This window comes from Colletotrichum phormii (genome assembly GCF_030913505.1).
Source record: "Colletotrichum phormii strain CBS 102054 chromosome Unknown BDP81scaffold_17, whole genome shotgun sequence".
Lineage (NCBI taxonomy): Eukaryota > Fungi > Ascomycota > Sordariomycetes > Glomerellales > Glomerellaceae > Colletotrichum > Colletotrichum phormii.
Genome location: NW_026851459.1, coordinates 239,407 through 256,308, shown reverse-complemented (window position 1 = coordinate 256,308; position 16,902 = coordinate 239,407). Strand labels below are relative to the sequence as shown.

The following is a 16,902-nucleotide window of genomic DNA, read 5'->3' as shown; positions in this document are numbered from 1 at the left end:
CAACCGCAGACGGACGGGTTGTGACGGTGCAGCGATATTGCTGATAGTGCAGCGCTGACGGTGCAACTGGGAATTTGGTACGGACGACGGAAAGATAGAGGTAACGATATTCAAAGGATTATTATTGAAGTGTAGAGAACTGACTCCTCAGTTCAGAAGCAGTAGAAAGAACCCCAAAAAGATATCCCAAGGCACGGTGAATGAGGTCGTGGAAAAAGCAAAAGAAAGACCGACCTACGTAGGGATCGAACCTACAATCTTCACAGAGAGACTAAGGAGCCGAAATGTGACGCGATGCCATTTCGCCAGCAGGCCTGGTTAAGAAAAGAAGAAATTTTAATAGGTCATGTAGGGCGCAGTAGAGGGTGGTCAGTGCGCGATCGCTGGACGGCGGGGAAGTGGCGGGCATCTCGTGAGTGCCTTCGCCGTCCCGTCTTCGGCTTGTAGCGGCCGGGGGGCGTGCCGATGCGAGGTCGGGACGGTTTGGCGTGCGGGGAGATCTGGAGGGCCATGCTGGTCTCTACGTTTTCTGCTTCTGAGAAGCTCTGTATGTTAGTTCTTAAGAGGGCTTTATGATATTGACTCTGTTCGTGAGACTTGTGTATCTTGTCTCGTTTCTTTAGAAGCACTTCCCACATCCTAGTCGTGTTTGGTCAGTTGCCAGAGAAGATAGTAAATTTGGCTTCATCACGAGTGAGGAGTCGAATCTGTCAAGATATCTAGAAATGACGTTTGGAAACATTGAGTTTCAATATGTTTACTAAGAACTCCGTCAACTGAGGTAGCGACGGAATTCGCATAAGATAACATAGGTCTGATAGGTTACAGACGATCAAGTACCCAAAGAGACAAGCAGGAGACTGGAAGGGAGTGTCGAAATATAGACCCAGCGAGAACATCCACAACTATCAGAGGCTTCGTGAATCCAGATACTGAGGGTTCTTCCGCTTACACATTGACCCGGGATGATGTAGTCCATCTTCCAACTCAGGTCAGCTCTTACTTGAAATACAAGTAGTACAACCTGATTGCCCGTATTTTCATTGCGGACTCTGAGCCTCATATGGTCTCCAAAGTCCAAAGCCGAGGTCAAGAAGTGAAGGTTGTACCTTTCTCAAATCTCTTGATGATTACGAGTTAATTGCCTAGCTGTCTCTTACATTGCATTATTGTCACATGCACCTTATCACAAAGTGGTCCTGACCTGACGACACTTGCTTCCGTGCGCCCCAATGATGTCCGCAGCCTGGAGCGCCATGGCGTACATGGCCACCTGTAAGTTCGCTGAGATGGAGACCGGGAAGAAGGAAGAATCAGCGACGAAAAGCCCGTCAACGCCCTTGACGCTGAGACCGGTGTTGACAACCTTGCCCATGGCCGCCGTTCCGCTAGGATGAAAGCATGATCTGTGTTCAAATATCAGTTCAGTCTGCCCAGCTATTGGGACTAGAAACTTCCGTGGGGAGGGATCTTGGTTACTTACCCTGCAACCTGACGGGCACGCGCAGCAAACGCCTCGTCAGGGGAATCAACCGTCAGAGGCGTGTCAGCCGTGAGCTCGCCGTCAAGGATCTCGCGACCGGCGGGCGTCAGATCGCTTCCCAGAAGCCTAGTATCGAACTTGAGAGCCTCCTGCACGGCGTACCTGTCCACCGCTGTGCTGAGGTAATTTGGGTCGATGACGGGCGGGTCGCTGACGTTGGCCGACGAGATGCCCACCGAGCCCTGCGAAGTGTCGATCAGGACGATAGACAACATCAGAACCGCAGAGCCATCCGTCGAGGCGCCGTTGTACTGCAACGTGTGTGAAACGTGTGCGCGGTCCTGGCGGAGGAGCGGGTGCTCCGGGCCCGGTGCTACACCTTCATCTTCGGCGATGGCTGCCGCGAGGCCTTCTTTGGGCAGGGTGACGGTGGCGAGGAAGTCGATCTTGTTGCCGAGGCCGTACTGGGGTTCTTTGAACAGCGGGTCGTCCGACTCGTAGGCCCAGCCCTCGGAGGGGTTCTTGACCTTCCATGCTGTGGGCATGAGGATGTGGTCGTGCATGTTCTGGCCGACCTCGGGCTGGTCCAGCTTCACCTCGATGCCGTGCTCCGTTAGGAAATCGGCGGGACCGATGCCAGAGAGCATGAGAAGTTGGGGGGTTCGGTAGGCGCCGGCGGAGAGGATCGTTTTACGGCTGTGATACTCTGTTCCATTTTGCAAGCGGATGCCTTTGGCTGTCACAGCGGTGCCATTGAGACTCTTGGACACGAGGATGTTCTCGACCATTGTATTGGTGATGACGGTGACACCGTCCAGGGGGAAAGCTTCCGAGGAGAGCTGTCTGCGTCCTTGATTACGGTTCTCCTGGAGGTCTCCGTAGCCGATGGGGTTTCCGGCGTTCGCGTCGAGCTGGGGCAGGGCTGTGATCCCGAGAGCCTCAAGAGACTCGGCCAGCTTCTCTCGCATGGGGAAGTGTCGGTTCATGGGCGTGACGCCCTGGATGATCATGGAACCGTTCTCCCCATGCTGGCGTCGAAGAACTTCTCGGTCAGCTTCATGTAGAGGAGTTGGCCCTCGTAGCTCCATCGATCTTCGTCGACTTCTTCGGCCCAGAGGTCGTATTCAACGGTGTGTCCGCGAACCCAGGCAGCTTAAATGGGAGCGAATTAGTGGTTTGTGAAGAAAGGTTCAGAATGCGTAAGATTTACCTCCATTAATTGCCGTTCCTCCGCCGAGGGCCTTACCGGCAGGGGCGGCAATGGATCTATTGTCTACATTGACCTGCGGAACGGACGTGTAAGCCCAGTCAATGTCGCTTCCGGCACCAGTGCTGGTGTTGGGGTAAGCGATTGCCTCGAGACCGTTAACATTAGGCCCGGCTTCAACCAGCAAGATCTTCAACGTCGGATCTTTGTGAAGGAGACTGTTGGATATGACAGAGCCGGCGAGGCCACCGCCAATAACGATGAAGTCCCACAACTCCATCTCTCAAATCGCATCAATCGTCAGAAAAGAGGCAGCTTTTGTTTGGTCAGATCTGAGTATCTTGTTTCCAGGTGGTCGAAGTTCAGAAGGCGTTTTCTACGACAGGCGACCAACCATGCCCGAGTAGATGAGCATACATGTAGATATATATGTCGCCAACCGAATCAGGGGTAGAAATCTAGGCTCTACAAACTTTTAGCAAAGACGCACCTTCGCGAAAAGAAGCGCTTGGCATCAACATGGACCCCAGTAACAAGAAGTGGGCTTTAGCTGGTTTCCACGAGTTATCGTGAAAATTCAGAAGTTGCGAGAACCAACGGCATCAACTTCGCATAAGGAGATGAAAGAATCCACCGTAGAACCTTGACGAGGTCGTCTTCGGCAACGCAGTACCTCCCACAATGGCGTTAGCTGCATCTTGAAATCGAATGGTATCGTATCCGCTGCCGACCAACATTGATGGGTTGCAGAATCTGGCTTGTAGTCGGCATCGCTTCCGCTGTGCCGCTTCAATGCATCAGCTTGGCAATGCTTCAACTGACGAATCTTCGGCAAATTGATTGAACCATGTTGAGCTTACAACCTGTGGTATGTTTTCAAATGCCATCAAAACAACAGATGAGAAGGCGCGATGACAACAGTAAGCACGGAAGGGGCGATCCATGGGGTTTGGGCCTACTCGAGTTGAAACTGGCTGTCACTCACTCAAACTTGCGACTCTCAAAGAGATACTCATGAATCTGCCTCATATCTACTACAGCTTATCAAATGATAATAAGTATGCAAAGCTGCATTGGAATCGTCTGAATCTTGTCTCCGGAACGCATCGATAAAGGCGACCTAGGTCAATTCTGCGTGTCATTCGGTATTCGTCACACTCTCTAAGAAGTTCTAAGCGATCGATAAATGCTTCACTGTGAATTCGTCGTTTACGTTTTCTCGTGTACGCTATTTCTCAAGCTTCAGTCCCTTGCAGTCGACTTGACGACCACTTCCGACTTCACCCAGACATGGATATTTTGCTTACTCCCCTTTCCCTCATCACTAGAGTACCTTTCGATATCCGCGTCCCGCGCCTGGCCATGTCGATGATCCGGCCCCAGTATTGAATCCACGCTATCGTTGTCGCCGAAGCCCTTTCCAGCAGACCTCGTCCCGCTTCCCCACCGCCCTTCGCCGCTTCGTCCCGCGAGGCTTCCCAAGTCCAAGTCTGGCGTCTTCAAGCCAACTCGGACGGTGTAGTCGGTTCCACCAATCGTCTTTAAACCGAAGCCCAAGTTGGATCCGGTTATGTCTCTGGTGTATGGTCCAGGCCTGCTGCCGTTTCGGGACGTCCATTTGCTGAGCCAGCCCTTGAAGAGGGGGCGGCATACGGGAATGCCGATGCAGACGAGGGTCACCGCTAGTTCTGCTGCATGCCATACTATCAGGGCGACAGTGTCTTCTGTTGAGTGTTTCTGTTAACGACGAGTTCCGGCCATGGTACGTGAGGGTGACTAGAGAGAACATAGGTTCGAGGTCTATGCAAGGGTAATTTACTGGTGAAGTTCACACTGCTCAGGTTCTTGAGCTCCAAAGCTCTGAGTATTCCGCATGCGCCAGCACTATTACATACATTAACATCACATCACTCCAGCATGCCGATGTCGAAGGTGCATGCCTCCAACGGCGAGGGCAGAACTTACATGACTCCCAAGCTCATGCTCACATTAATGAGCAACTTCTCCCTCTTTGGCATCTGAACGTTCCACAATAACGCCCACGGTGTTATGGCGTACCAAAAGTCGACGACAACGCTCCAAGCTCCTGCAGCCGTCGAGATGGGGCCCGGATCGATGGGACAGCTTCCATTGGGGATCAGCCGGTCCCAGAGAAAATTGATCGGCGTACACGAGAACCAGAAGACGAGAAGAGAGGCCAAGGCGATGAGAAACAGAATGATGACGGGGGCGACCACGAAGATCTGATGCAGGCGAGTGTTCACGAGGCGGAGGAGGAACAGTGCTAGAGAGGCCTTGGAGACGACGATGGCGGATACGAGGATTGTGCTGCCGATTGCCTCGTATAAAATCGCTTTCGGCATGTTGTCCATCTCAAGCTCTAGGATATTCCTACCAAAGCCGTAGAAGGAAGAGATTGTGAGCATGACATCGTAGGCGACGAAGAGAAGCTGGATATGAAAGGGTTAGCCAAGGTTTGCGATGCATTTATGTTCGGTTCCTGGCACTCACGAAAGCGAGGTTGAAGAAGTGGTCATCCACGCCGTACGCTTGCAGGATGACAAGTCGAGTATACAACCGCAACAGCACGAAGAACAGAGCGAGACCCGTCAAGCCCCAAAGAACGGCCAGCGCCATGGGCGCATCGCCGCCTGGTCCTATCATGATCTTCAGATCTGTCTTGCGTCGATCTTGCAATCGAGACAACGTGGAAAGACAGAAAAGAGACAACCGCGGGATCCAGTCTGGGGCACCCGACAATTAAAGGTTGCGATTCATCTCCCTAAATCTTGTTCTCCTCCACGAGTCAATTTTAACGGGGACCAGCGATTGGTGGTAGCGAATCTAGAGAGGTCGCAAGGATGGTCGGAGTCCTTGAGTCCTTGCTTGAAGGATTCGGAACTTGGCAGTTGCATGGGCCTCATCTTTTCGAGTCCCGGCGAGGCCTCTAGGCGAGACGACTTGACAGGTCGATCATTGACCGAAACAAGACATCGGGAGGCTTATTGTGGATGGATTCTGCGGCGTACCCATGGCTTAATTCAAACGAAGGGCAGAGGAGATCGTCACTATCCACAAGGGGGCCATAACAGCTAGGTCCACAACCACGTCAAAGCACGCACGCGGCAACTGAAATTTCGTCCAACGGGAGGGAGTTCTTACAATGGCCCGCTGGAACCATAATATTCCAACGGTCATCAGCATTCAGCACCCCCCCATGGAAGAATGAATAGTTACAAAATGTGGACCACAACTCGTGGCCTGGTTGCACCACAATGCTCGGCTTCAGGGGCAGTCTAGGCACAAGGTCTGCTGGCCCCCATCACGATCCGGACCCAGGAACAGTGTGTCGAATGTTGCATCGTCCGAACTCGCGTAAACATAACAAGGATCCCTATGAGCTACTGAGTTTTGGTGCATCTTGGTCAGGCTTCCTAATTCTCCGAACACAGCATTTGCAAATGCCGATAGGAAGCCTCGAGCTAGAACGAAGCCAACCATCAAACAATCGGTAACACCATTGTTCGAAACCACCTCTAGAGCGAAGACTAAATGGACTGTAAGAGATGGCGGCCTCAAGTGATCTCGTTGGTCTCCCACACACACGGAGCTGGAAGCCCTATTCGGCCGCGCTGCTCCGAGAGCGACCTAGTCGGTGTGACCCGTAGCGGCCACTGTCAACCACTCAAGTTGTTACCTACGAGACCGAGATACGACTGGGAGGCGATCCGGTTGCGACGAGGAGGTCCGAGAGCGACTTTACGGCCCGCTGCCGTGTTTCCTCGGACCCCACAAACTGGTGAATGTTCCTGAATTTCTGCCCTTTTCCCCGGCCCTATCCATGTAAAATGTTGTTAGAGGGCATCATTTGTCGGACAGTAACTATCTAAAGGTGGCGATATGTTATAGCCATATACGGAGTATGTTTTATGGCTTTCCAAAGGCCTTTTGTTAGTGCTGATTCGAAGGGTAGCATGATATTCGCATATCACTACGTACATCTCAGCAATTGCCGAAGGATGGATGCATTGCAATCTCCGCAGCGAAGATATGGTGTACTCCGTACCGTTCCCAAACCCTGACTTGCCCAATCCTTCAGCAGCATCCGCTGATTGCATGGACGGAGCCGGGATCCGCACCCAAGACAACATCCATGCATCCTGTCGCGGTCAGCTGTCATTTCTCATAGCAATGCTGCTCCTGCCGAGCACATCTATTTCTCCCCGTCATCAATTCTATCTCAGTACGATTGAACTCATATGGTTTGCTGATCTAGAGGTATGATCATCTGCGCTAGGCCTGGAGCATTACATCACGTGGATGCACCGCCTGTGGGTGCGCGGCATATGAGACCAGAGACTCTGTAGAGACGAGGATCAAGTCTTCTCATCTTTCAGTCTACTAGCTGATAATGCTGGTTTCTCACTCAAGCTGTGTTGACATCAACAAACACAAGAAGTGATTAAATTTCCACTGCCAAGTAGTTGTAACCGTTCCCAGACAATTTGCTGCGTTCGCGAGGCTCTTGGAAGTCACCTGCCCCTCCACTAGACTTGCGCATACTCGATATTGATCTTGCTCGCCCCTTTTGAGGTGTCGACAAGCGCTGCCCATGCGAGAGACGAAAGATGCATGGTGGCATCAGCTGACTTTTTACCAACGGGGTTGTTGGAAAAGTCAACCACTTCCACCTGGATCGTACCCGATTTGCAGGCACGGGGACTCGAACTAAGGCACCGCACTAAATACTTCCTCCCACAAGACGCCCCATTATCCCAAAGTCCCTCACCAAGAGAAACGAAATATCCATTGGAAGGAAATTGATCCCGGCTGTTGCCGTTACACCTGGTTGGTAAATAAGGTGCGGACCAAGAACCAGCAGTGCCGACATCAGCGCTGGCAAGTGGAGCTAAGATGCTGAGCAGCAATGAAAGCTTCATGTTGCTATGAAGTAATAGCGTGAATAGGTACCAGTGTGCAAAATGGGGCGGCGGAATTCTTACAGAGAACAAAGGGTCTGTTTACAGAATAGGTTTGATGTCGACTAAGGTATGTTCTGTGGTCTGCAGTTTGGCAAGAGATACATACAGCTTGGCGAGCCAGGCTTCATAGTCAAATCTCCTCTGGGGCTGTGAAAGATCTTGTCAGGGACTCTACTTTTTCCCCCGTTTCCCTATAGTTGCGCGGGTGCAGACGTGCCAGAGTCAATCGCAAGAACAAATGTCATTCCAGGCATATGGCATAGGTACCCATATCAAAGACGATGATCGAGAACACTTAGAACGATGTTGTAATTTGACTAAGTTGCCCCCTAAAAAACTTTATATCCTGCCGGTGGGAACGTTTGTCCTAGGGAGGCGAGCCCAAGGCAGACAAAGACACAAGTTGATTAAAGCAATTAGTGTCTTCGAAAGATAAAGCGGGACTCCGTACTACTGCAGTGCTGATTGGGAAACCTTGCTACGAGCAAGGCAGGTGAGGGTCAGGGGCCTTGAATCGCGACATAACAGGCTGAATTTGTTGCCGAGTCGCGACGCAGAGACACTTTGTGATAATTGAAACGAGCTATTACACGAAATTTAAAGACAATGGAGCCCTGGAGAGTCACCGAGTTGTTGAACGCATATTTCAGACTCGTGGAGCCAAACATTAAATAAAAAGGTCTTACCTATCTAACTTGCTACCTTGGCCACGAAAAGGTGTTGCTAAATGATAAATTGTCAGAGCCCTCCCGGATGGGGGCTAGTTAGAGGTAGTAAGGAGTCCAAGCAACAAAGGAGCAGCTCAGATATATATACAGCGCAGGGAGTACACGTCGAGGGAGGAGCAGATTTCAGTGATTCATCATTCTACCCCTAACTGTAGTTGGCCTCTGAGAGCTTCCACCCTGCGTCAACACCCCAACTTGACATAAATCCACACAATCGTTGCGAAGCTTACAACACTAGAAACGGAACGATGAAGAACTCTCTCAAACTACTTCAAGTCTTTGATTGTTCACTAGTAGATTCTGCTAATAGCACTTCCAAACTTGAGAGCCCGGTTCTCCCAGGACCGAAGCTCAATGGGCCAGTGGCCTCAGTGACAATACTGAAGCCAACCTAAATCCCCTGAACAAGAACTGTCCAAGAATCATTACGCAAGCTACCACAATAAACCCAAGAAGCAGCTTTACGGACATTAGGATGGTGCTTGTGCATCGGCCAGAGAGTTGCTCCAGACACCTGAACTGTGACTCGGAAGGAACACGACTAGTAAATGCCAGACCGCTCTCCAGCATCGTCATTTTTCTCTCCATACCCAGCTGGTACTCTTCATCCGCGAACCGATCAGCCTCAAGAGTAGACTGACTGCTCGTATCTGGTGATCCGAACCTCTCATCAACTTGAGGGTTGCTGAGGGTGGCCTTCGAGTCCAGCACAAACACTTCGTTGGCAAAGAAGTCACGCACTCCATCCTCCCACTTTGTCTTTTGCGCGTAAAAGTTGATCAACTTGATTGACTTGTCGATGGCATCTCGGGCTCCAATGACGTGATTGAAGGACTCGAGGTCCCTTGGGCTCCGGGATTGCTTGGACTCATCATAGTGCGCGTGACGTTTGGATTGACCAGAGTAGGTGTGGAACGTGATGATGGGCCCGAGTCTGGCAAACTTGCCGGGCTTGAACCTGAAGAAGCCTATGATGAGTGAGTTAGCGTGGGATCGTATCGTCATGAGTGGCAAAAGAAAGCCGATAGCGAAAAATTGGGGGTACCTAGGGGACGTGAGATCTTACCTTCGCCATCTTTACCGTCTAGGTCTCCAGGATTGGCCAAGCGACGGAGTGTGTGTCCGACTGCGTACGAATCTTGGACCATGTGCAGGCAGTGACCAAAGGCACGCTTGGAGATGTTCGCCTTTCGATACGAAGGCGTTCTACCCAAGAATAACTGTCTCAGACTCGCGTCTCCAGAGGGATCAGAGTAGCTTGAGAAACGGGTCGGGAACCGACCAGCAAGGCTGTCAGTCTCCCTCACGTCCTGGACGCCGATAGCGAGCTTGTAGATGGTTTCCAACCAAGAAAGCATGTTTGCCTTTGTCTCATGCGGATCTTCATTCGACTGAGCGGCCATCGCGTGGAAGAATTGCAAGTCACCAAAGTGGCTCCTTTGTGTGAGGCTGCTGGGAGCGCCGGCGTAAAAGTCACCTAGAAACTTTTCGCCCAATGCCAGCTCGCTGTTGCTCTCTCTGGAGTCTTCAAACAACAGACACAGAGGGTCATCGCTCCAAAGAAGACCACGCATGTACTCCCACTGGGCAGCGTCGAGATTGTTGTACTCAGTTCCCTTTGGAAAGCGCATCCTGGATGCGATGAAGGCGGCGATGGCGATGTCTTCATGAACCGGGTCTCGGATCTTGATGCCAAGTGGACCATTGAATCCAATTTCAAAGGCTGCGTGAGCGTCGCCGTTGGTTTCATTGGAGGTGTTTCCGGCATCAATTCTTTCGTTGGCCGAATTCTCGGTCAGGTAGACCTCGACATGACCTGGACGATTTGTTAACAATGGGAGAGACGATGCGGATCCGGAGAAAGAAATACCTGTGAAGGGGTGGCCGGTAAGGTTGTAGTCCAGAACTTGGCATGAGACCAACTTGGGATTGCTCGACTTCGTCCGCAGATAGTTGTCGTTCCATCTGCCATAAGGATCACAGAACTCAACCTTGAATGAGAGGGGAGTGTCAGGATCGGAGGGGTGATACAGCTCGTACACAACCTCTCCTTGGCTGCCCGAGAAGCCTAAAATACATTCGTTAGCTCGCCATTGTTAGATGTTGCTAGAGTAGTGCTCTTCTTATACCAAAGCTGTCGTTCAGCTGGATCAAAGCTTGAGCTCCAGCCTTGATTGTGTTCGGAGGGCATCCTTTCGCCCAAGAGCCGAGAATGGCCTTTGAACTATCAAGTGCAAAGTCGACTTTGGTTTTGTTGTAAATGTAAATGAACGACTCATAGCCGCTGGTTGGCGTGAATATAGGCTCTTGTTGGTCGGCCATTGTTGATATCAAGTGGTGCAGAACTGTGTTGATAGAGGAACCATTAGGTATATCACAGCAGGACTTGCGTCTGATTTATATCAATCCTGTAGACGACGTGTGACTGCTAACTGAAAGAGGTCGATACGTCTTGTGACCACGTTGCGGTTTTCAAACACGGCCAAATTACCATTTTGGTTCGTGATGTTGACGATAGACCATGGTCTGGGACCCTCAAATTTTGAGCTGAATGTCAGCTTCTTGCCTATTTGGGACTCGATGGAACCCACTACGATAACCAGATCTCGGTCGTGGACCAGTGCAGTGACCCCGTTCAGACGGAAAGCAGCCATTTCTGTAACCGCCGACAAAGCAGTGCTTTCGATAGATACTGATTGGGGATGTGACGAATACACGCGTTCCTGTTCAGGTGGCCGAGGCACAACATATCCGTCTTTAGGAGAGCTGAACGAACCCAATTTGGATATTTCTGCGGCAGTTCCACGAATGAATCCGGGGATAGGAGGGTTCCGGACGATCATCAAGCCAATTGGGGACCCCGGTAAGTGGGTTGTGGAAGGTCTGGACTCCAGCAAGCAACACCGCGCCAGTGGTTCTAGGACTGGGACCCAGCAGGGGTCGGCTGCGGCCTTCGATAGTGCCACCAGCCTCACATCCCTATTCCATAATAGGTTCCAATGCTCTGGATCGAGTTTCGCTTCGGTATGTCCTGTCAGTTCTAGAACGGCATGTTTTCACTGCCAGTTTCAGCTGTGGACTAGCGAGATGATCATGTGTGGTTGACATTTCCAGCGGTAAGTAGGGTCTGATGAAGGCCCTGCAAAGTGGCGGGCTGAAACGAGAAGAAAGCTCTTCTTGAAAGATGATGAGCCAAATTTCGACCACTTGTTGTAGTAGCAGTATGTGTTTCATAGGTACTTTAATGGATACGATCTTACAGAAAATTACACGACGGCGCTCCTCAAACTGGATTTACATGTCTGGCGATGCGACCTCAAGCGTAGGGCTCTAGCTCCTTCTCCGTCCACTTCCACAAACTCTCTGCGAGCTCTTCGTTCAACGCGTTCTTGGAGTCCTTGCCCTTCACACCTACTGGCCAGTAGAACACACCAGTCTCGGCATCCGGACTGACCGAGGCCCACAGCTGGTTCAGCGCCCCCTTTGAGACGGGCGTCGACACAAGCCAGGTGACGAGGCCAGCGATTGGCTTGACGAGAGGGTAGCTGGCGATTAGACCACTGACGAGATTCGTGTTAACAGCTCCCGGGTGGACCGAAATGCAGCGGATCTCAGGGTACCGTTTGGCGAGGGCCTTGGAGTGGTGAATGTTTGCCACCTTGGACGCGCCGTATCGCGCCCATGTGCCCGTGGTGGCCATGTCGGTCTTGAAGTCGTCAAAGTTGTAGAGGTTGCTCGGGACCCAGTTCTCGGCCGCCGAAGAGAGCGAGATGATGCGCACGTCCTTATCGGGGCCGACCTTGGCGGTGTGCTGCAGCGTCGGCAGGAGAAGCTTGGTCAGAAGAGCGTGCCCCATGTGGTTCGTACCGAACTGAATTTCGTAGCCCTCCTTTGTCACACCGGGCGGCCAGGCCATGATGCCGGCATTGTTCATGAGGATGTGAAGAAGCTGCGACTTTGACTGGAATTCCTTAGCAGCACGCTTAATGCTTTCGAATGACGTCAGATCGATCTCGAGGAACGAGATTGGTGCTGCGTCTGGCACTGTCTTCTGGATATCCTCAATCGCGGCCAAAGCTTTGGACTCATTTCTAGCTCCGAGGTAGATGTGGGCTGGCTTGTGCTTGCTGAGCTGGGTGATTGTTTCCTTGCCGAGGCCAATATTGCCCCCAGTGACGAGGATGATTTTACCTGTAAGGTCAGGGATGTCCTTAGCTGCGAAGTGCACCATTGTGATGATATGTTGATATACGAATTTCAGTGATGGGGATTCAGCAGTGTGTAGATGGTAAGAATCAGCGAATATTGAGCTTGCCGAAGAGCTGGGATAGTCAAAAAGTTCACCCGAGGCCGCCGTTCAGGAGGGAGCAAGGGCGAAGACGTAATCTAAGCCTAGACTCAAGCGGGGTTGGCTGAAACTTAGTTTCTGAAAGCCGGCGGAGCTCGAACACCGTGGGCGGACTTGCGGAGAACGTGAGCTCCGGTCCGGCACCTTGGTGACCTTTGTGGTACAGTCGCCGGCCGGCGTACGCCCGGCTTACCCGGATAGATAGATACCTAATCGCATTGTTCCCTCAAACACGTTCTAGCAAGTTTCATCCCCTGATTCAACCTGTCGGCAGTACCAGCAACTTTCCGAATAGCATATGATCATTTTGTTATCCGTACTTACGGCTCAGAGATACATGGAACATGCTTTGCTCTCGGAGATCTATGAATGATGCATCAGGGTACACTTCATAACTCCAAACAAGCGGGGTAGCTTCACCAGAGAAGCTTACTTGCGAACTTCACAATCTATTTAAGTGCGGACTCCGCCGTGGTAATTATCTACTTTCTAAAGGCAAAGTTTCTATCAACAGGTTGTATTATCACTCTGCGGTAGCTCGTCAATGCAGGCGAGCCGCTATCCGTGACTTCAAGTATTAAGTGCAGCGGCAGGCCTCGTTCCAGGTGAATCTTTTCCCTGACCACAATGCAAGACTTCTCCGCAGGCGCAATCTTGACCTCCACCTTACTTCCGCCGTCGTCGAGAGCCTTGATCTCAATGTCAGACACCTCCAATCCGTGATACGTCTGCAACGAACTTGGCTCGCGGTACTGGTACCATTTGAAGCTGAGTTTGTCACCATCGGGATCGTAACTTTCCGACGCATCGAAAGTAATAACGCCTCCCGCATCGGCTTCGACGTGAATGGGCGTCAAGCTGGAATCGCCATTCACAACCGCGATGGGATGATGGTTGACCTTGCTGAAATCGGATGTCAAAGCCCACTGCATGCGTGCGGCAAAGTCGTCCTGGAAAGCGTTCCTCCACCGCCAGATGGTCGCTTGGTTGGACCTGTGCGGCTTGCCGTCCACACCTGTCACAGTGTCGATGGCGTCGGCAAAGTGACCCCTGGAAGAAAGTCCCTTTGAGCTCACATTCACTGGGATGTAGCGGCCGCCCCAGGATCCATATAGAGGCTCTTCTGGAACGCCCAGACCGTTTTGAATAAGGTACAGAAACGTGGGCGTGTCTCCCTCAATGATGAACTCGAAATCCGGGTATGCGGCGCCCAGGGGACCGATCTGAACGTTTTCTTTGACCCATTCGTGAGTCACCTTTGAGCCATCAGGTCCTCCCACATCGCCAGAGCAAGGGGCCGAAATACCGGTCCGTGCGGCAGCTTAGTACTGGTTCCAGCCGTGAATGGAGCAAATGTAGAAGATCTCGGGGTATTGTTGGCGAATCCAGCCTCCGCAATCGTCTTGATCGGAAATTGTGTAGACGCGCAACTTCTGTCGCAGCTTGGCTGCGTCTGGGCGGTTGCGGATCTTGTTGAGGACTTGGGCAAGCACATTGACCCCACCCCAGACGAGAACCCAGAGAGGCTCTTCTTCAGGCGCCGTCAACCTCTCAAGAAGAAGTTCACCTCCCTCGCTGAGCGGTATATCGTCACCCACGGCTTCCATACCATAAACCTGAGAAATCGCGCTGTCAGTAAACTATTCCAATACCGGGAGCTAATGCTACTTACCGGAGGGCCAGACTTGATCAGGTCCCTCACGCTCTGCGCCGACGGGTACGGGGAGTCCACAGGGGCATGTGCATCGAGGTTATCAACCCGTAGCCTCAAAGCCCCAAGTCAAGAAGTGTCGTTTTCTTGGATGAACCTTGCCCAGTGCCACCTCCGCATAATTCGATCCCCACGGGGACGTTGTCACGGTAGATGTCGGTTGAACGGTTTTCAGGAACCGCGCCGTTGGGCCCCTTCTCCACAAGCGCCCCCAGACCCCAGGATCATGACGAACACAGTTTTCCTGGGGTAAAGTCTGCCCGTGTGGTTGCTTGATGATTCCAAACCCTCTACTAAAAGTCTCCAGCAACCATCACCTCTTGTCTTTGATCTGAGCAACCCGAAGTGGCATCGTCTTTCCAAGAATCCTTGATTCAACTCTCTCTTTTCGCTCTTGTACTTCTCATCCATGAAATAAACAATCATGGTGAATTACGACGACGGCTATGCAGCCGAAAAGGTTGACTCACAACATGACGCTAAGCACCTTGAAGTCAGCGCTGACTCTCAGTTGGCACTCGCTGCCGACTTTGAAGACCACGAGATGGGCATCTGGAAGTCATTCGTCCGTTACTGTCACGAATCAGCATACAGAGTAGCTCATGGAAATCGGGATATCAACTGTGGTCTAATCAACTATGGAAAGGGGAAAAGGGAAGCCCTCGAGGGAGCCCCTTTTGTATGCCCATACCCCTGTCTACCCCTTATCTCTACCCCTGAGATATCCACTGCTATACCTCTTTCGTGACAGTTACCCCTGGGCATGTGCCTGGTGTGTTTACGCATGCTGGACTATCATCCTACTCAGCTTCGACGTCCAGGCTGTAGGTGCTGTTGTGGGGATCCTCGAGTTCCGCAAAGACTTTGGATACGAGTTCAACGGAGACTATGTCCTTCCAGCTATCTGGCAGTCTGCCTTCAGCGGCGCACCTATTGCCACGTAAGCATCAGAATTAACCATTTTGATCTCGGGCAAGTGAGACTTACTTCGCCTTCTAGTGCCGTAATTTCATCGATCGCCTCCGCCGAGCTCGCTGATTACATCGGCCGGAAGAAAGTCCTGGCTTTGGCCCTCGTCATCTCCTTTATTGCCGTCGCCATTGAGTTCATTGCAACAAAAAATCCGGTCTTCTTTGCTGGAAAGCTTCTCAATGGTTTCATGCTCGGTGCTGTCGGCACCATCATGGTGAGCTATATCGGAGAAATTACACCACTGGCCCTCCGCGGCATCTTCACTTGTGGAGTCGGTGTTGCCTACGGAATCGGACCTTTAGTTGCGTTTATTGTAATCAACTACACCGGCACCGTCGAGTCCCGCTGGGCCTACCGCACAGTCTTCTGCTGCCAATTCGGCTTTGCCGGAGTTTCAGCGATTCTTTGGCCATTCATGCCTGAGTACGTTACCAATTCTTTAGGATAAATTGAAGATGTTTACACTTGACTAACCTGCTTTAGATCTCCGTGGTGGCTAGTATCTAAGGGGAAGAAGGAAGAAGCTCTTGAGAGTCTTGGAAGGCTTGGACACTCCGGTAATGAGGGAAGAGCGAAACTTGCTCTCATTGAGCGCACACTCAACGAGGTCAAAGCCGAAACAGACGGTGTTACCTACCTGGAGTGCTTTAAGAAGTCAAACCTGAGAACGATCATCAGCATCATGCCTCTTTGCATTCAGAGTTTCAGCGGAATTGCCTTTGTGGCCAGCTACTTCACTTGCCAGTATTCCACCTGCTTGCCAAACGACAACGTATTCGAGGCTTAGCTCCATTTCGTCATGAAAGTAACGGAACTAACAGTTGACTACCTAGACTATCTCCAGCTTGCCGGTTACTCCACTTCAATGAGCTACCAACTTCAGATCGCTTAACCCGTCCTGTCTATTGTCGGCAACTTAATGGCTGCCGCTGTAATTGACAGAGTCGGCCGAAGAAACCTGACGTTCTATGGCCTGGCCATTCTTACAGTCTTCCTTCTGATCACAGGCGGATTGGGAACTGGCACCAGCCAGCCCATGATCAAAGGAACCGTTGCATTCATTCTCATCTACAGCTGGTGGTACAAGGTCTCAATCGGATCAACCGCCTTCTCTCTGCTTGCCGAGGTGTCTACTTCTCGTCTACGAGCCGAGACCGTCGCTATCGGATATGCATCGAAAAACTCCATCAACGTCATGTGTCAGTTTGTCATCCCGTACATGTTCAACCCGGACAATGCCAACCTCGGCGCCAAGATTGCCTTCATCTTTGGTGGCTTGTGTCTCTTTTCCCTGGCTTATCTTTGGCTCTTCCAGCCTGAAAACTGGCGGTCGCTCCTATGAAGAGCTTGACGAAATGTTCGCAAAGGGCGTTCCGGCGAGAAAGTTCAAGTCATATAAGACGACTGTGCAGTTGCGAAATGAGACTGCTGCACATGATGGGAGCCACTGACGTAGCTCGCGACGTATGAT

The 16,902-nt window shown here is 51.6% G+C and overlaps 6 protein-coding genes and 1 non-coding gene across 7 annotated transcripts; 1 reads left to right on the top strand and 6 right to left on the bottom strand.

The window, feature by feature from the left end:
* Positions 1 to 230: 230 nt before the first annotated feature.
* On the bottom strand, positions 231 to 315 carry BDP81DRAFT_t248. The gene has a single exon. It is a non-coding gene; the product is annotated as a tRNA-Arg (tRNA).
* An 871-nt stretch (positions 316 to 1,186) lies between these two features.
* BDP81DRAFT_452157 (GMC oxidoreductase) lies at positions 1,187 to 2,970 on the bottom strand (the record flags this gene model as incomplete). The annotated part of the gene is made up of 3 exons (XM_060592718.1): positions 1,187 to 1,406; positions 1,484 to 2,537; positions 2,694 to 2,970. 3 exons carry the CDS (start codon positions 2,968 to 2,970, stop codon positions 1,187 to 1,189), a joined length of 1,551 nt encoding a protein of 516 aa, XP_060442161.1.
* An 896-nt stretch (positions 2,971 to 3,866) lies between these two features.
* Positions 3,867 to 5,694, bottom strand: BDP81DRAFT_434000 (uncharacterized protein). The gene is made up of 4 exons (XM_060590922.1): positions 5,202 to 5,694; positions 4,656 to 5,140; positions 4,510 to 4,574; positions 3,867 to 4,414 (listed from the first exon to the last, which is right to left on the bottom strand). The coding sequence occupies exons 1-4, from the start codon at positions 5,352 to 5,354 to the stop codon at positions 3,933 to 3,935; spliced, it is 1,185 nt and encodes a 394-aa protein (XP_060442160.1). The 5' UTR covers positions 5,355 to 5,694; the 3' UTR covers positions 3,867 to 3,932.
* A 3,097-nt stretch (positions 5,695 to 8,791) lies between these two features.
* On the bottom strand, positions 8,792 to 10,965 carry BDP81DRAFT_483146 (uncharacterized protein; the record flags this gene model as incomplete). The annotated part of the gene is made up of 5 exons (XM_060595043.1): positions 10,530 to 10,965; positions 10,271 to 10,468; positions 9,467 to 10,216; positions 8,915 to 9,368; positions 8,792 to 8,834 (listed from the first exon to the last, which is right to left on the bottom strand). The coding sequence occupies exons 1-5, from the start codon at positions 10,720 to 10,722 to the stop codon at positions 8,792 to 8,794; spliced, it is 1,638 nt and encodes a 545-aa protein (XP_060442159.1). The 5' UTR covers positions 10,723 to 10,965.
* A 545-nt stretch (positions 10,966 to 11,510) lies between these two features.
* On the bottom strand, positions 11,511 to 12,769 carry BDP81DRAFT_433998 (retinol dehydrogenase). The gene has a single exon (XM_060590921.1). It carries the CDS (start codon positions 12,629 to 12,631, stop codon positions 11,717 to 11,719), a length of 915 nt encoding a protein of 304 aa, XP_060442158.1. The 5' UTR covers positions 12,632 to 12,769; the 3' UTR covers positions 11,511 to 11,716.
* Positions 12,770 to 13,186: 417 nt separating this feature from the next.
* On the bottom strand, positions 13,187 to 14,579 carry BDP81DRAFT_494926 (uncharacterized protein; the record flags this gene model as incomplete). Its single annotated transcript, XM_060595394.1, has 4 exons — positions 13,187 to 14,004; positions 14,173 to 14,364; positions 14,421 to 14,514; positions 14,557 to 14,579. 4 exons carry the CDS (start codon positions 14,577 to 14,579, stop codon positions 13,231 to 13,233), a joined length of 1,083 nt encoding a protein of 360 aa, XP_060442157.1. The 3' UTR covers positions 13,187 to 13,230.
* A 304-nt stretch (positions 14,580 to 14,883) lies between these two features.
* BDP81DRAFT_463280 (maltose permease MAL31) lies at positions 14,884 to 16,882 on the top strand (the record flags this gene model as incomplete). Its single annotated transcript, XM_060593999.1, has 6 exons — positions 14,884 to 15,017; positions 15,211 to 15,399; positions 15,459 to 15,854; positions 15,915 to 16,175; positions 16,374 to 16,709; positions 16,747 to 16,882. The coding sequence occupies 6 exons, from the start codon at positions 14,884 to 14,886 to the stop codon at positions 16,880 to 16,882; spliced, it is 1,452 nt and encodes a 483-aa protein (XP_060442156.1).
* Between the last annotated feature and the right edge of the window lie 20 nt (positions 16,883 to 16,902).